Below are 15,640 nucleotides of genomic sequence, written 5' to 3'. Positions count from 1 at the left end.
TTAGTTCAACCTTCCTTTGAACATCTCTTACCCTGCTAAGGCTAGCAGTTCTATGTTGAATTTGGGGAAGTGCAGATTTAAAAAGGGAAGGTGAAAACAATTCCAAATCCCTGGATAGCCCGAAGGGAAAGAAAATGAAAGAGAAAGAGGGCAGAGAAGTATGAGGAGATGGAGTACACACTACTTCTGACTGAGTTGAGAGGAAGGGAAACATCCAGGCCTTCACAGTCTAGGACAACCTGCCAAGCTGCTTAGGCTGACAAAACCAGCGACATCTTTTAAATCACTTCTTACAGGAATTTGTTATGCTTACAAGCAGGACCAATATGTACTGCATGTACAAATGTCTGGATTTTCTTTTAAATGTCTGGTTGGTGTTGCACCTGTTTGTGGAGAACTGCTGATAGAAATGTACCGATGTTACTGTGGAATCATATAATTGAATGCAAGAGTGTGAAATTGTTTCCACTTCCTGCAGCAAATCAGTGGTATCAGTGCACATAATTATTTCATGATTAATTTGTCACTTTGATAATACATTAAAGTAGCGCATTGTGTGTAACATATGGGTGGTTTCTCTACCTGATTTGGTATAATTCAGGAGAGAGAAGAGGAGACGAAAGAACAAGTAAGGACAGATAAAAGGGGGTGGATAAGAGGAGGGGGATCCGCACAACTGTTTCATTATTTTCATTACCGGCAGAGACCGAGGCGTGAAGTGAAGCGAGAGAGGTCAGGGGAGGTGGGGGGAGAGGGGGGTAACAACAGAGAGGGAGGCAGACTGGGAGCTTGTAACGCAATCTGCACGCTCTGCTGGCCAAACCGGAGCTGATAGGGCAAATGTGTTTCTGCTCAGGTGTGCTGAATTATTAAACAGACAGCAAGAGGAGAGACCAGCGAGCATCAGTCTTCCTGACCGGCTGTGGATGAACCAGTCACTCTGCGGTCAGCTGGGTTTCTGTCTATGTGTGTGTGCGTCTGTATGTGCGAAAGTGTTTTAAAAAATAAAAAATAAAAACACTGTAGCAAAATATCCTCTGTGGAAATCAAGACGCACCACCTCTAAATAGCATCTACATGTGTTACTAGAATATTCTAGGTTCCACCACTAAGCCTCATGTGTTACAGCCAGCTGTGAAACCGCTGTTTACGCGCACTCTCAGATTTAAGGCTGACAGACTCCTTTTCCACTAATGCACATGTACTGCTGCTCCCTTGTGTTTACAAATTAAGATCAAGAGTGACATGCCAGAAACAGACACGTGAGGTGAAAATGTACTCTAAGCTACTATGTGGTAGATACAAATGAGCATAATAATCAAGAGAACTTAAGCAATGACATTTTAGATGAGAAGATGGATCATTTTTCTCCTAATTCTTTCAGTCAAATCATTAATTTTGTGCAAATTTGATGTAAATGACATTTATCTTGGGAAAGATTTAACATCTTGAAATTATATCTTTATTTTCTCTTTTATTAGTGTTGCAGAGCTGGAACAATTAGGCAATTAATCCATGAGCTCACTGGCAGAAAAATAATTGGCAAAATATACTGAAATTGATTTAATTTTTCAGTCATTTGATGATGACAGATGCTAAATTTTGCTGCTTTTTTCATACTGAACATATCCAGTTTGGGGACTTTTTGCTACACAAAACACGTCAATTAAAGATGTGAATTTTAACACGTTTTTGATATTTCATGTAAAATAAATAATAATCTGAAATTTCACAGATACCGGGCTAATAGGCTCAGAAGAACAAAAACATCTACTGAGCCTATTAGCCCGGTATCTGTGAAATTTCTATTTCTCCCCACTGTGAACACGTGCATGCTGCTCTAACATGAATTCACATTAATCACGATACATTCTTCAGAAAGCAGCTGATGGGAACGCTGATCTCATGCCAGTCTAATGAGAAAGGGAGGTTGGGAGGGGTGAGGTCAGAGCTGAGAGCAAAGATCATAAAACACCCAGAAGGGAAACATTTATGTAAGGGGAACATTACACTCTAAAAAGCAGAGTACATATGGACAAGTGTTCCTTCTTGGCAAGTGTAGTCGTTTGGAAAATGACATGAATAAAAGAGGTTCATATGTTTGCATTGTGTTTACTGTTGTGCATACAAAAAGCACAATTAAGAAAATACCGCTGGATACGTTATCTTTATTTTTGTTTGCTTGTTTTTGTTTTTTGAGAAACAGAATATAAAAATACTGAAAACTAACTAAATCTATACATTAACAACTAGAAACACTACAAGCTGCATGCCTAAAGACTGATTAGCAACCTCCACCAACCACTTGGGGAATATATATTTTTCCTTTTTGATCTGTGGTTGCTACCCTGTCTCTAGATCTGTGTGATTGAGCCCTAAGTTAGTCACTAATTCAACCCACACGTAAAATAAACACCAAGGATTAAAGTGTTCATGTTCAGATAACTTCCCAGACACATTATTTTTCACGTTATTCTGCAGCAAGAGTATATTAAATGTTATATTTAGATGATTTGGGGATACGGTAAAGAGACTGAAATTCACACCCAAACTAAGCTGTAACATTTTAACATTTACAGAGGAGAAAATGTGGTATTTGATTATTATATATTAAACCAGAACCCAGTATTTTAGCAAAGCTTTATCAAATGTTAATAATCGAATGCCTAAAGTGAGATATTGCCAATATACAAAAAAAAAAAACAAGCCTTGCCTTCTTGTACAAGTTTTCTCAGTTGCTTTGGAAGATATCGAAAATGATTCTTAACATTTACAAAAACATAAAAGCAGCTTTTCAAATAAGATTTTTTCTCTAAACAATCAGAACTAACAGCTGCATACAATGGATTGTCTGCGAAAGCCTGTAACAAGACAAGTTGTGACAAATTCTTACGCCACTGTTTACAAATACAAAAGTCAAACAGCTTAGTGATGTTAATAAAACTGCATACTCTACTGTGAAATGCTTTCTGATGTAAACAACCTCTTTGATGACAATCTGATGACAAGGCTGCTCTTTTTTCCTGTCTGGCATAGAACAATTTAAACAGTGCAGACTTTCAGATTACTGCATGTGGGGCATCGACTGCAACAGTTCTGCTGGAGAATCACAAATCACCTTTGTAGTTTTACTGGTTTTACTGTAACTGGTTGACATCTTTGTGACACATTAAAAAAATGATATATATCACAGCAGATGCCTGCAGAGGCTTGATGAGATATCACCAGATTCTCCATGTGCTGCGGTGCAAAGGTATCTGTTGCTACTGTAAGCTGGTGGGAATCTGGAACTTGAAAATCAGGTTGTAACACTAACAGTTTACCATTTATAATTAATAAATTAATTAATGTGAATTAACTTTAGTTAATAGATATATATTGCTAAGATCTGCAAAATTACATAATCAATAATTGTTGAGTTTATAATTGATAGTGTCAAACATTTTTATAACATTATGCAACATTATGGTCAAATTGAAAATTATGGTAATTAAATAAGAACACAGACCAAGGTTTGCTCTAGGGCAGGCATAATACACACTGTGACTCACAAGTGACTAGTGTATGAATATATACTGTCATTTTGGTTTCCCAGTCACATCTACACTGGCATCTGATTTTAAAGCACAAACATGCTGAGGGTGAAAATCCTTAGCTTGAGTCTTCAGAAAACAACCATCTTTTACATTCATCTGGTTATGATTTGCCATTTAAAGTTGTAACTAACAGGTGTTTACATTTCAATAATATTCCTGGTTTTCCCCCTTTGTGCTTGTATCCAGAGCTGTAAAACAATATTGAATTGCCTTTTGTATTTCCAAATGAGAAGTCGAACAAAATATGTAGGAAATTCTTGACAAATTATGAAAACCCAATGAACCACTTCACATGGTCAAAATAGCTTTTGATCAAAAGAACACACATAATTGATAATATAGGAATCAGCAGCCTTAACTTAAAACCTGCTTTTATGATGTGACTGGATGATTTGAAGGTGTTGAAATTCAATTCTGATCTGAGAAATGCACCAGAGTGACTGCAAAAAACTGTAAATGGGTAAAGTCAGAGAAGATTAGCTTTGACTGGTTTCCATCTTAACCTTTGTGACCTCCAGCCTGATCCCTCATGTCACACGCCATCCAAATCTCTAATCTTGGTTTTCACACTGAACAAAAAGGCTACCGCTTCTGTCTCTCTCTTCCACAACTCACTCTCATCCTAACTTGGGGGACTGATGATAAAGGAGACAGAGGGAGCGGTAGGTGGAGTGAAGCGAGAAATGGAGAGGGAAGGTGATTTTTTTTGGGAGGGTTGAGTCCGCTGTGTGAGCGATAAAGCGCTACAGGCTGCCTTAATGAAAAGCCTCTCACAGCGATGGGGAGATTGCCTGTGGAATGGGCTACTGATTGGAGGACCAGCAGCTTGGTGTAGCATGGAGACTAATTCAAGTATTGAAGGAGTTCGGATGACGGGGGGAGATTAGTGCTATACCATAGTGATATCTGAGCCAAAGACAGCTGGACAAATATACCTTACATTTCAAACAACTGGGAGGGTTGGGTCAAAGTGGCAATACCTCACTGTCAACTAGTTCAAGAGTGACGGCATGTTAGGCTCGTGTACATGGTTGTTGTCCTTAGCTGCTCCCAACAGGATAAGCGAAACCAGTAAGAGGCATAGTTACATCTGTTTTCAGAAACATTGCCCCATTGATCTTGATAGTAAACAGATCTGTTGGGTGTTTTTCATGAGCAGACAGCAGTCCCAGTGAAAACTGTCCACAATGAGGTCTGTGGCTTATCTCAATACACTCTGAAATTGTGTTTGGAAGTAAAGGCTGCTGTTGATGTCTAAATGTGATTTAAACTGTAAAAAAGCTGAAGGCAGAAGCCTCACATCTCATAACTAAATAAAATACAATTGCCTGCATGGTAGGATAACACTTGAAGAAAACTGTTATATCATAATGTTTTTGCTCATATGGGTTAAATTATGATCATCATGGAATATAAAAACCTGTTTCCAATGTCATTGTGTAACTGTAAACATGAATAAATGCTGATCTTTACTTGATGCCATGCTTACCATGTTCACCACATGAGTTTAGTTAGCATGTTAAAATAGGTTACTAACACTAAACAAAAAGTGCAAGCGGGGCTGCTGGGAATGTTCTGAAGGTTTTTCGGCACTGAATAAATAGAATACTGTACACATTTAAGTTTAATGGAGCTGGATAAAAAGTTAAAATGTAAAAAAGGCAAGAAAACTTTAAAGGGACATAAATGGATGCCACAAATATGATGGTGAAGACACTGAGCTCAAAACGTGAGGAAATGATTTGTTCTCCAACCGGTTGGGGAGTGGTTGCTGGCTATCTCTAGACAAAATTTGAATTCAAAAATAAAAGTTGTGCATTTTGAAACATGTTTGTTGCAGATTAATAATATATCTTTTGCTTCTGTGTTCTCTGTTTCACTACAAGTCGGTGAGCAGCTGGGAAGCGTCTATAGACAAATCAGCATTTTCCATGCAAATGATGCGTGACTGTAGTAATGTGCTAATGAGCCAAAGAATTACAATGAGGTTTTTAGTGTAGCACTGTATACTTCTTTACGACCAATTTCACCCAGCGACTTCCAGTAATCACTCACCAACCAGTCAGGGAATACACATTTTTCACAGGTGACCAGTGGTTGCTAGGGGTCACCGATTGGTAAGACAGTAACTATTTCAATCTGGTGTCAGATTTCTGAACACAAGCATGAATAAAGAAACAGATGTATTACTCTTCTTAGACTTATCCCTGCCGTTGATTTAAACTCTTTTTCCCAGATCTGCTCTATACCTAGATGCTGGAATCATCTGGAGCCACAGCAGGAAAAGTACATACTGAATTGGATATAATAGGTGAACTGGCATCTCATGTCATCATCACTGATCTTTCTCAAGGTTAAAAAGAAAAAAAATACCTGAGTGACAGAGAAACAGGACAGGAAGGAAGACAAGAAGTGGATAGAAGCAAATATATAAGGGTAGGGAGAGATAGGCTGATTGGACACACGAGAAGACAGACAGTGTCAAAGGTCATTGAAAAGCTGTCAAACTGTCACTGCTGTAGCGTCTCACTTTTTAAATGTGTGTTTTATCTCATGTGGGTTAACTCTGAAGTCAGAAACTTTCAAAAGTTGGTGTGAAATATCTTAACACGTGTCACTTTCCATCAGTCTGTTGTCCTAATTTGGCATGAGCTCCTTCACAAATTATCATTTGTCATTGAGTTTCAGCTTTGCTTGTCACTGCATACCTAACACCATAATTTCCCACAGGATTAATAATGCAGCAGTCTGTCCATCAAGTGCTGAGAAAAAGCCAGAAAAGTAAACCACTTCCTGCTGGCATCTCGACACCAACGGCAGAAAATATCATGGGATGATATGGAAGGAACTCATTAGTGAGTGGCTTTTAAGCTGCAAACCCATAACATGAACCGGGGATTTATAATATCAACAGAAAATGATTGGCAAGTCCTAAACTGGTGGAGATATTCAGGCTCTCCAGTGACTGTGTTAACAAAACAATTTAAGACTGTGCTGTTGGGGAAACATTATTTGATCTTATGTAAATTGCAGCTCTATATTTGGTAACACTTAATGACCATCCACTGGCAACAGGAACATGGTCCTTTCTGGTTGAACGAGTTTTTCAACCAGGAAGAGCCATAAATAATTCTACTGCTGCAAATGTAAATTCACAGGCAAAAGATTTATCTGTGCACATTGCATCATACTGAGCGGGGAGTTAAGTCAGTGGAAGTTAATTTTAGTAATTTTTTTAAGAAGAAATAATTTTTCATAACCAAAAACCTGGCCCATTTTTTGAAGACAGCTTACACTATCATTTCAACATTAGTTTTTATACTGCAGCCAGTAAGACCATTACTCTGCACTGGAGTACACTGTTATTGCTGTAACATTTAACTAATAAGATGCAGCACACAAATATATCTGAACATTTATGTTCTTTTAAGCATTTTAAATATATTCCTTATAGTCTTTAAAGAACAGATAAACACATCAGGAGTTATAAACATTACTATGCACTAGTCTTGATCTTATAACGCAGTTTTAGTTTTTTACACTCGCTGCAGCACATTCACATTACATCCAGCTTTTTCCAGATAAAGCACTTTTAATGGAGCAGCTCAGTTATAACACAGTCGATTTGAATCCACATTTTACCAGAGGTGGGACCAAGTCATTGTTTTGCAAGTCTCAAGTAAGTCTCAAGTCTTTATCCTCAAGTCTCAAGTCAAGTCTCAAGTAATGTCAGGCAAGTCAGAGTCGAGTCTCAAGTCACTGGTGTAAAAGTCCGAGTCAAGTCACAAGTCTGAAACTTTGAATTTCAAGTCCTTTCGAGTCTTTAAAAAAAACAAACGAAAAAATAATGTTGCAGTTATATGCTAAATGTAAATATTAGACCATGTAATTTTAAAATCTGTGTTTTTCTCAACACATACAAAATAGTGAACTTAGAAAATATACACAAATTGTGAAATTGCACCTCTTTAAAATGCAGCTCAATTAAACTTAGCTCCAAGAATAATTTTCACCGACAGTTCTGAGATACGCTGCATGTTATTCTTGGATGCGGTTGTAGGACCGGCTTTAAAATCGCATGACAAAAATATCATACACATTAAAAAAAACTGTATCACCAACGTAGCCTGGAAAACATTTGCTAGTTAGATGAAGTCAGCTATCTCATCTTAGCATATTTATATGCATATTTATAATTATACGGTTCTTGGAGTGAGCGCATACACTCATGAAGTTTAGTAACTTCCGGTCACTGCAACAAGCCCAGGTACAGTTTACCGACGGATGGGTGCAGGACCTTGAAATGCACCGTGTAGAACGAAAGACCATCGTACGTATCATAAGTTTACCAGTCTCACAAATCGTCGTCATAAATACACATTCGTTAACCGTTTATTAATAGGACCTTTGAGCTCAACGGTAATTAATTAGTAGTGGAAATAATTTCTGGTAGCATCACAGAAATGTAGCAGTGACAATAATATTGTATGCTGTAATCGTACTGGGCAATTAGTGATACAAAAAACCTGTTTTATCCTGTGAATAAAAGTATATGTTTTTGTCAATGTACCATAATAACAGAAGCGAAACGCAATATTGTGTCAGGACAATTCACTATTTATGCACAATAAATAAAGGAGCATAGCGCGACAATTTCTGTTCAGCGCCAGACTTGCTTGTAACCTATATCACCAATTATGTTAAGAAAAATGACGCATTAACTACAACAGCAGACTGACCTTTGTGTAAATGCTTGGAGCAGACTAACCTGTGAGCTGGAGTGTTCTAGGACGTTATATTTGATCTTTGAATGGCTGCAATCCAGTCGCCTCTTTGTTACTTCGGAAACATGGCTCGAACAATTTCTCTTCAACGACGTAATCCGATAACAACCGATCTCTTTACCCGTCGGCTTCCCGTGGCTGTCATGCGACCGGCTATTGCAGTTAATAACACAACAGCTTCTTGACATTTTTGTGTTTCTTTTTATCGCTGTGTGACTGATTTTAATTGAAAGCCTGCGTGCGCTAGTACCGCTTGCCACGAGTTCCCAGAATCCTTTGCGGTTCTACCCGTGAATGACGTCACATTTTCAATCTCCATATAATATGCATGTTAAATTTTATATTTGGGGTAAAATATCAAGTCTTTTCAAGTAAACCGGTTCAAGTCCAATTCAAGTCCCAAGTCATTGGTGTAAAAGTCCAAGTCAAGTCACAAGTCTTAGAACATTTTTTCAAGTCAAGTCTAAAGTCATAAAATTAATGACTCGAGTCTGACTCGAGTCCAAGTCATGTGACTCGAGTCCACACCTCTGCATTTTACCATTTAGTGTTTGCTTCTGTCGGAGTCACATGTTGACGCAATAATTGCCTTTTGCGGCAAAAAATGCTCAAAATATGCCAGAGAAAATACACAAAAATATAATATAACAATACAACTAAGAATACAAATACACTGATTATGAACTGAAACACTTATAGCAACTTTAAAAGGTGTCTCTGATGAATATATCTTCTTAAATAAAACACAGATAAAATTTTTCTCGTGTTGTGCTCGTGACAACATTTCTATGACCTTTTGCATCACAGAGATAACCTTGTTTTCCCATGCATTTGCACTTACCATACTGTATAGGTTAGCGTGTTGTATAGACCAATCCAGTGACCAATTTGTGTGTTCCACCATTTTTCAGTGCCAGAGACAGCAGCAAGGGTATTTGGATCGACGATAGCAGGGACTGGCCCCTAATTACTGTTTGTATGTAATGCTGACTTTGTGAAAGTGTGGCTAACCTTGGTACATGCTTATATTTCACAATCTAAGGAGCTTGGAAAGAAAAGCGTCTGGACTTGTTTAAGTTGCTTGAAGACGTTTCACCTCTCATCCGAGAAGCTTCTTCAGTTCTAAGGTTAAATGGTGGAGAGTCCCAGATTTAAACCCAGTAGGAGTTTTCCCCCCAAAGAGGGACAAAGGACCCTCTGGTGATCCTCTACCTAATCACATGAGCCAAGGTGTGAAAACGGGTGTGGGTCACAATCAACCAGGGTTTCGGGTGAGCTCATTATGAAACCTGGCCCCACCCTATCATGTGATTTCCTGATGGCCCAGGATGTGAGTGGGCGTTAAGGCGTCTGGGAAGGGATCTCAAAACTGGATTATAGATGGCAGAGAGTTGGTGTCGTAAACCCCCGCCTCTGTTCAAAGATGGTTCCTTACAGTGGACATAAATGGCTTCTTTCACTCCTCTTTCAAACCATCTGTCCTCTCTGTCCAAAATGTGAACATTGGCATCCTTAAAAGAGTGACCTTTGTCCTTTAGATGCAGATGAACTGCTGAGTCTTGTCCCGTGGAGGTGGCTCTTCTATGTTGTGCCATGCGCTTGTGAAGTGGCTGTTTGGTCTCTCCAATGTAGAGGTCTGGGCATTCGTCCCTGCACTGTACAGTCCAGGCGCTTTTCTTTCCAAGCTCCTTAGACGCCGATGACCTGGATGACTGAGAGCCTTCACAGACATATATTTCACAATAATGCTACAATTGGTTGCCTGAGTTGGTTTATTCTGTGACCATTGCTTCCCCTCATTAACATTAGCTAAGCATTGTTAACCTAGCTGATGTAACGGTGCTGCTCTCACAGTGCCTTTCAGGCTGAGTAACTTCTACTTGATAAGCTACGTAGGCAGATGCAAACTAAAGATACAACTAAATATAGTACTCTTATCAACAAATTAACAAATTCTGTTAATATTCTTCATCTACTTCTTCCAAACGCTGATCCTCTAACAGGGGTACATTTGAGCTTTCCATGAAAATTAAATGAATGGTACTCTCTTAGAGTAGTTGACCTTTGGTACTTTATTTGTCTATAAAATCTGTTGTATGTTTCAGTGCATATATTTTTAAGATAAATACCTTAACAGGTTTCTTGCGTGATGACTCAGCCTCATTGTTTTCAGCCTCCTCATGCTCCTTGCTACCTTGAGGCAGGTTAGAATAGTTGGCCAGGCTACTGAGAAGAGATGACACCATGGGGCTGGTGTCCATCTCCTCCTGCAGAAAAACAAGCAGACAGGAAGGTTGCAATCAGCATTTTAGCCAATATTATTAACAATCTCAATCAAACAAGTGAACTCTATAAAATGACCAATCACTTAGTGGCTGTTTCCATAGATCATTGCAGATAAGAAGCCATTTAATCTACTTGCTATCCTCTTTTGTGGATTTCAGCTCATTTGAAACAAAAACAAGTGTGCACACCATAAACCCCCTTTTCCTGTTCAATCTAGAAATCCCACTGAGAAGACATTGTAAATATATCTGTGCAGAGCGGAGGCAAATTGCCTCATTGAGGTTCAATCCTGCACCACTCTGAGATTTTCTTGCTTTAACCTGAGGTTCCCACATGCCCTTCACACAGTAATTACCCTCATTAATCGATGTCAGAGCCCCTATTCAATCACTGAATTGTGAAAACGAGTGTATCCTGCTTCTTACCATCGCATCTGATTGTGTGTGTTAACAAAATCAATGTGTGCATGTGCGTATGTGTGTGTATGCGGAGTATTGCATTATACCTCAAACAGGGCCATGTTCTTGCGATCATATTGCTGAGTCTTCTCTGTGGCAGCATCACTGCTGTTGATGAAGGGGCTGCTTTCCTTGGGGTTACTGTCTCCTGGAAGAAACAAACACACATCTACTTTTAGAGTGGTCTGAAATAAAGCAGAGGACAAAGAGCATGTTAGGGGAGAGGATAATGCACAAGTCAGACAAAAGATTCCTGATGTCAAAGGAATCCTTTTTGCAACAACTAAAAGTAACAACTTTTAAAAATAGGTAGACTTTTGGAATAAATACTTTTTTATCGTTAAAATAAAGAAAAAACACACAGAATGCTCAAAGCAGAGGACGTCTGATAAGGAAAGCTTGCCATCTCCTTGAAGCAGTCAGAAATGCTGAGCAAGAGAAGCATACCTAATGGACTGTGTATTGACAATATGTGAAGTGCTATGTATTCCATATGGCCATAGGAAGAAGACAACCTGGACGTGTCAACCAGTGTTTTCACCTCACTGAAAAACAACATCACAACTCTGAACGCAAACACAAAAAAATGGTCTACAACCCGGCAGCTTTTCTTACCCTGAACAAAAAAAACCCCCTGACTTGTAGAATCAGCCTGATAGTGACAGCTCGCTGAAGGCAACATGACTCTATCGAAAAGCTTCTGTCTACGAGTTCACAGGCCCAGAAATAGGGCCAGAACAAACAAATCCTCGAAACAACGTGTAGTGAGAGGGAAGCATCCAGCTCTTTGCACATTCATTGATTCTCATTATCTGAGATCAAGAAGTTCATTGATTTCTAATTGACATTTGAAAATTCAGTACACCTCAGGCAGTGTTCAATCTATTTTTTCCCTTTATACCGCGAGCAACTGCCTCCTATAAAACACTTTCTTGACATCTCCCTCAAAGCAGCAGGATTTTATTTTAAGGACCAAAATCTTTTTTTTTAAATTATGTTTATGACAAAACTTTACTGGGTGTAATTTCAACTGACTGTTCATTGTATGATATGGAACTGATAGAAGAAATACTATTTTCTGTGCATACAATTTTAACACCTTGATTGGGTCTTCACAATAGATACAGTGGACACTTTAGTAGCTACACCTTGCTATTATAAGCTTAAGACCCACTTTTACCTTCAGACCTGCCAAAATTCTTAATATTGTTGATTGTACAAGGTGCTGGAAACATTTTTCAGATATTCTGGTCCATACTGACATGATAATATCACTGAGCAGTTGCAGGTTTGTCAGCTGCGCATCCATGGTATGAATCTCCTGTTCGTATCATGGAGATATGAACAGGAGATTTGCAGCATCCCAAAGGTGCTCTTTTCCATTGTGATCTGGTGACTGCAGAGTGCAGTGAACTCATTGTTATGTTAGGGAAACCGGTTTTAGATGGTCTGAGCTTGCTGGAAGCAGCCATCAGAAAATCTGTACAATGTACAATCAGTCTTTTGTTATTTAGGTTTTTTAATCTATTTTTATTCTGTTTTAAGATGCTTCACTATTGATATCGTTTTTTAATTGTGTTATTATTGTTTGCGACTTTTATCTCTGTAAAAGGAGCCATATAATACAGGGGCTATAAAGGGATGGACATGGTCAGCAACCATACAGTGTGCACTGTGGTAACCATCATGAAAAATGACAAAACCAAAGCTGCCAGTCAAACTTCCAGTGGATCAAGACAGAAACAGGACCCTCTTGGTCTGGTGACAAGTAATCTTTACTGCTGCAAAATGGACCAGACATAAGGACTTTATTGCAGTAAGCAGAGTCACACCAATTGACTCTCCAGACTGATGTGCATACACATATAAGTAAATACACACACAGTTACACATATATACAAACTTTCTTCGTGTATACAGGACATTGATCAGGACTCAATAAAGGGATCAATAAAGACGGGACTCACATAAAGATGGGCACAGGCATCAATTAATTCTTATCAGTGTCGCTCGCTACAATGTAGCACTCTTCTTCTAGTATTCAAATGAAATGAAAGTTACTAAAATCCTGTGTGGACCCGTAAATCAATCCAAACATAGCTACTCGACAGAGATGTGTGAAAGACTGATATATTGCAGTCATCAATCAAACCTTTGAATGTCACCAACACTGCAGAGTGACATTTTCTTTCTGAAGGAAACACGCAGCAAAAAAAAAAAGGGATAAACCTTCCAGACGGTTACTTGTAATCGTGTTAGCACAGTTAGCACCATCCTACATCTTCATGAAAATTCAAGGTGTCTGTTTACATTATGCATTGATATTTATTGCTCTAACCTTTGTTTTGGCTACGTACTTGAAATGCTTGGTCACCAGAAATTTGCACTTCTCTAGAAAAATAATTGCATTCACAACCATTTTATACATAAAGTACAATGAAGGTCTGAGTGGTGAAGGTAGTGCAGAGTGAGCCATCTCATTCGCGCCTTCCCCTTCGAGCATCTCTTGAGGGAGACAGCAGATTGCGCTCCCTCTGGCTCTCGGTCCTGTCTTGGACTGCGAGACCGAGTTATTTATAGCCAAGATGCCGCAGCCATGTGCCATGACGTTGGGGCACCGCTAACAGCCGGCACACTGTTCTAACAGAGATGGAGCAGTAGACAGGGACACTGAGAAAAGGGGCCATGCATGAAGATTCGGAGCACAAAAAGAGCACAGGGAGGTTAACACAAAGAGATGGAAAGTGAGAGAATAAGAGTACTGATGAGAAGATGAAGAGAGACACAGATAGATGGGGCAAGAGTAAACAGTGACAAAGAGAGAGCGATACAGGCTCAGACAGGACAAAGACGAGGCAGCCAAATCTGAAATGGGAACCCGCAGAGAGAGAAAGGGAGATGCAAAAAGAGGGACGCTCACGTCTGCTGCTGCAAAATGTAAAAGCTTCTGCAGCACTAAAGGTTCAGCTCACTTTGACCTGCAGGTTAAAACATACACTATGGTTAACAGAGAGTTTTCAGAGCATGTGGATTATTTAGCTGGTTTATTTTCACTTTGTCAGAGCGAATCAGGATGATACAGTGTTGTGCCTCGCTTGAGATAAAACAAAATGAGCCTTCTTGTGCCCAGCAGAGATTAGACAAACATCTACAAACACACATATACACAATACACAGTCTGACTAATACACGGATGAATCTGTCTGTTCGTCGCCCATCTCAACATCAAACTTGCTTGATATGATGCTGGGTAAGTGCAGTATTGAGTTTGACGTTGGGGGACCTCTCTCTGTTACTAGGCAACATCATCAACTGGCAACCTCATAATGATGTCACAGTTCAGATAACATATTTTATAAACCTCCTCTGCCTGCGGCATCTACCTTTGCTCATGCTAACGTGCCTGTGACAGCAGGCGCTGCTTTCAAATGCTTCTGTTTTCTATTCAAATTTGATTTAGAGCTGAAACACTTTTGGCTTTTACAGTACATTTATTTGCTACTTTTTCCATTTTTTCATCATTAAAAAAGATCTTAAAATTAGAGCCAGAAATTTCGCCACAATCCACTGCACAATATAGACAGTAAATAACTGATGTGATGGCTTTAAATGGTGCTCACACCATATCTGAACTGGAAAGAGATTTTTTGTATTTTGAACCTTCCAGTTTGAACGAGGGCAACAAATGTGAATCAAATGTGAATTTTCTAAATCCAAGGGATATTTTACTAAAACAGATCTTCTCTCTTTCATTTTCCCTTAAACAGCTTTATGTTTGTCTAAATCTCCTCATCCTCCTTGCTGATAGACATGACAAGTGTTTTTTTTTTGTTTTACATTTTTATATTAATGTATCTATTTTTATTGTAGGTAACTGTATGCATACTGTAAAGGCATGTCTTTCTTTTTTATTGACAGAAATCTGTAGTTCCATTTATTCCTGATAATCTGGTTTTAAAAATTAAATGTATATTTTGCTTCATTAAACAGAAACCAAATTAATACAATGAGTTAAGAAATTACTATGTTTTTATCTGACTTGGAGTAAAACTCATCTAGAGGTACCCAAAATGTATCTTTGCAGGAAAAACCCCAATATGATGATTATAAAAGTTTGGATGCACAATGTAGGTTTGTAAATGGGACACTGTCTGTTATGTTAAATTGTAATTTTTCCAGTCTTACATATATGCAGTTTGTGCTTATGCTATTTGCAAAGACAGATTTTGATTTCAAAGAACTAATTCCTATAATCACTGAACCTTCACTGGTATTCATATAAACAATACCAGAAATGAGACAGTTGACATTGGAAAGGGAAGCTATAGCTGCAAATACAGTCTGGTTTATAATGCCGCTCTGAGTCAGTATGATCAAATGCTACTTGTCAGATGAGGAATGAAAGAGCGATGGTGAATCATGAGTCAAACAGCTGCAGCCAGGTGATGGGAGCGTGACTTAGCGTCTCAGCCTGAAAGCCATGTTCCATTTCCTGATGTAAACCACACGACACAAT

General features: G+C 38.8%; 1 protein-coding gene across 4 annotated transcripts in view; it reads right to left on the bottom strand.

Annotated features, from left to right (window-relative positions):
* The window catches only part of slc12a5a (solute carrier family 12 member 5a), a 201,448-nt gene that overhangs the window by 53,874 nt on the left and 131,934 nt on the right, over nt 1-15,640 (bottom strand). For all 4 annotated transcript variants that reach the window (XM_082533199.1, XM_082533200.1, XM_082533201.1 and 1 more), the window contains exons 2-3: nt 11,172-11,272; nt 10,510-10,647 (exon numbers count right to left, since the gene is read on the bottom strand). In XM_082533199.1, the coding sequence (XP_082389325.1) occupies nt 10,510-10,647; nt 11,172-11,272 (239 nt within the window). The remainder of the gene's footprint in view (nt 1-10,509; nt 10,648-11,171; nt 11,273-15,640) is intronic.

Source organism: Aulonocara stuartgranti (assembly GCF_965226115.1).
Source record: "Aulonocara stuartgranti genome assembly, chromosome: 5".
Classification (NCBI taxonomy): domain Eukaryota; kingdom Metazoa; phylum Chordata; class Actinopteri; order Cichliformes; family Cichlidae; genus Aulonocara; species Aulonocara stuartgranti.
This window is presented reverse-complemented; position numbering and strand designations above follow the sequence as displayed.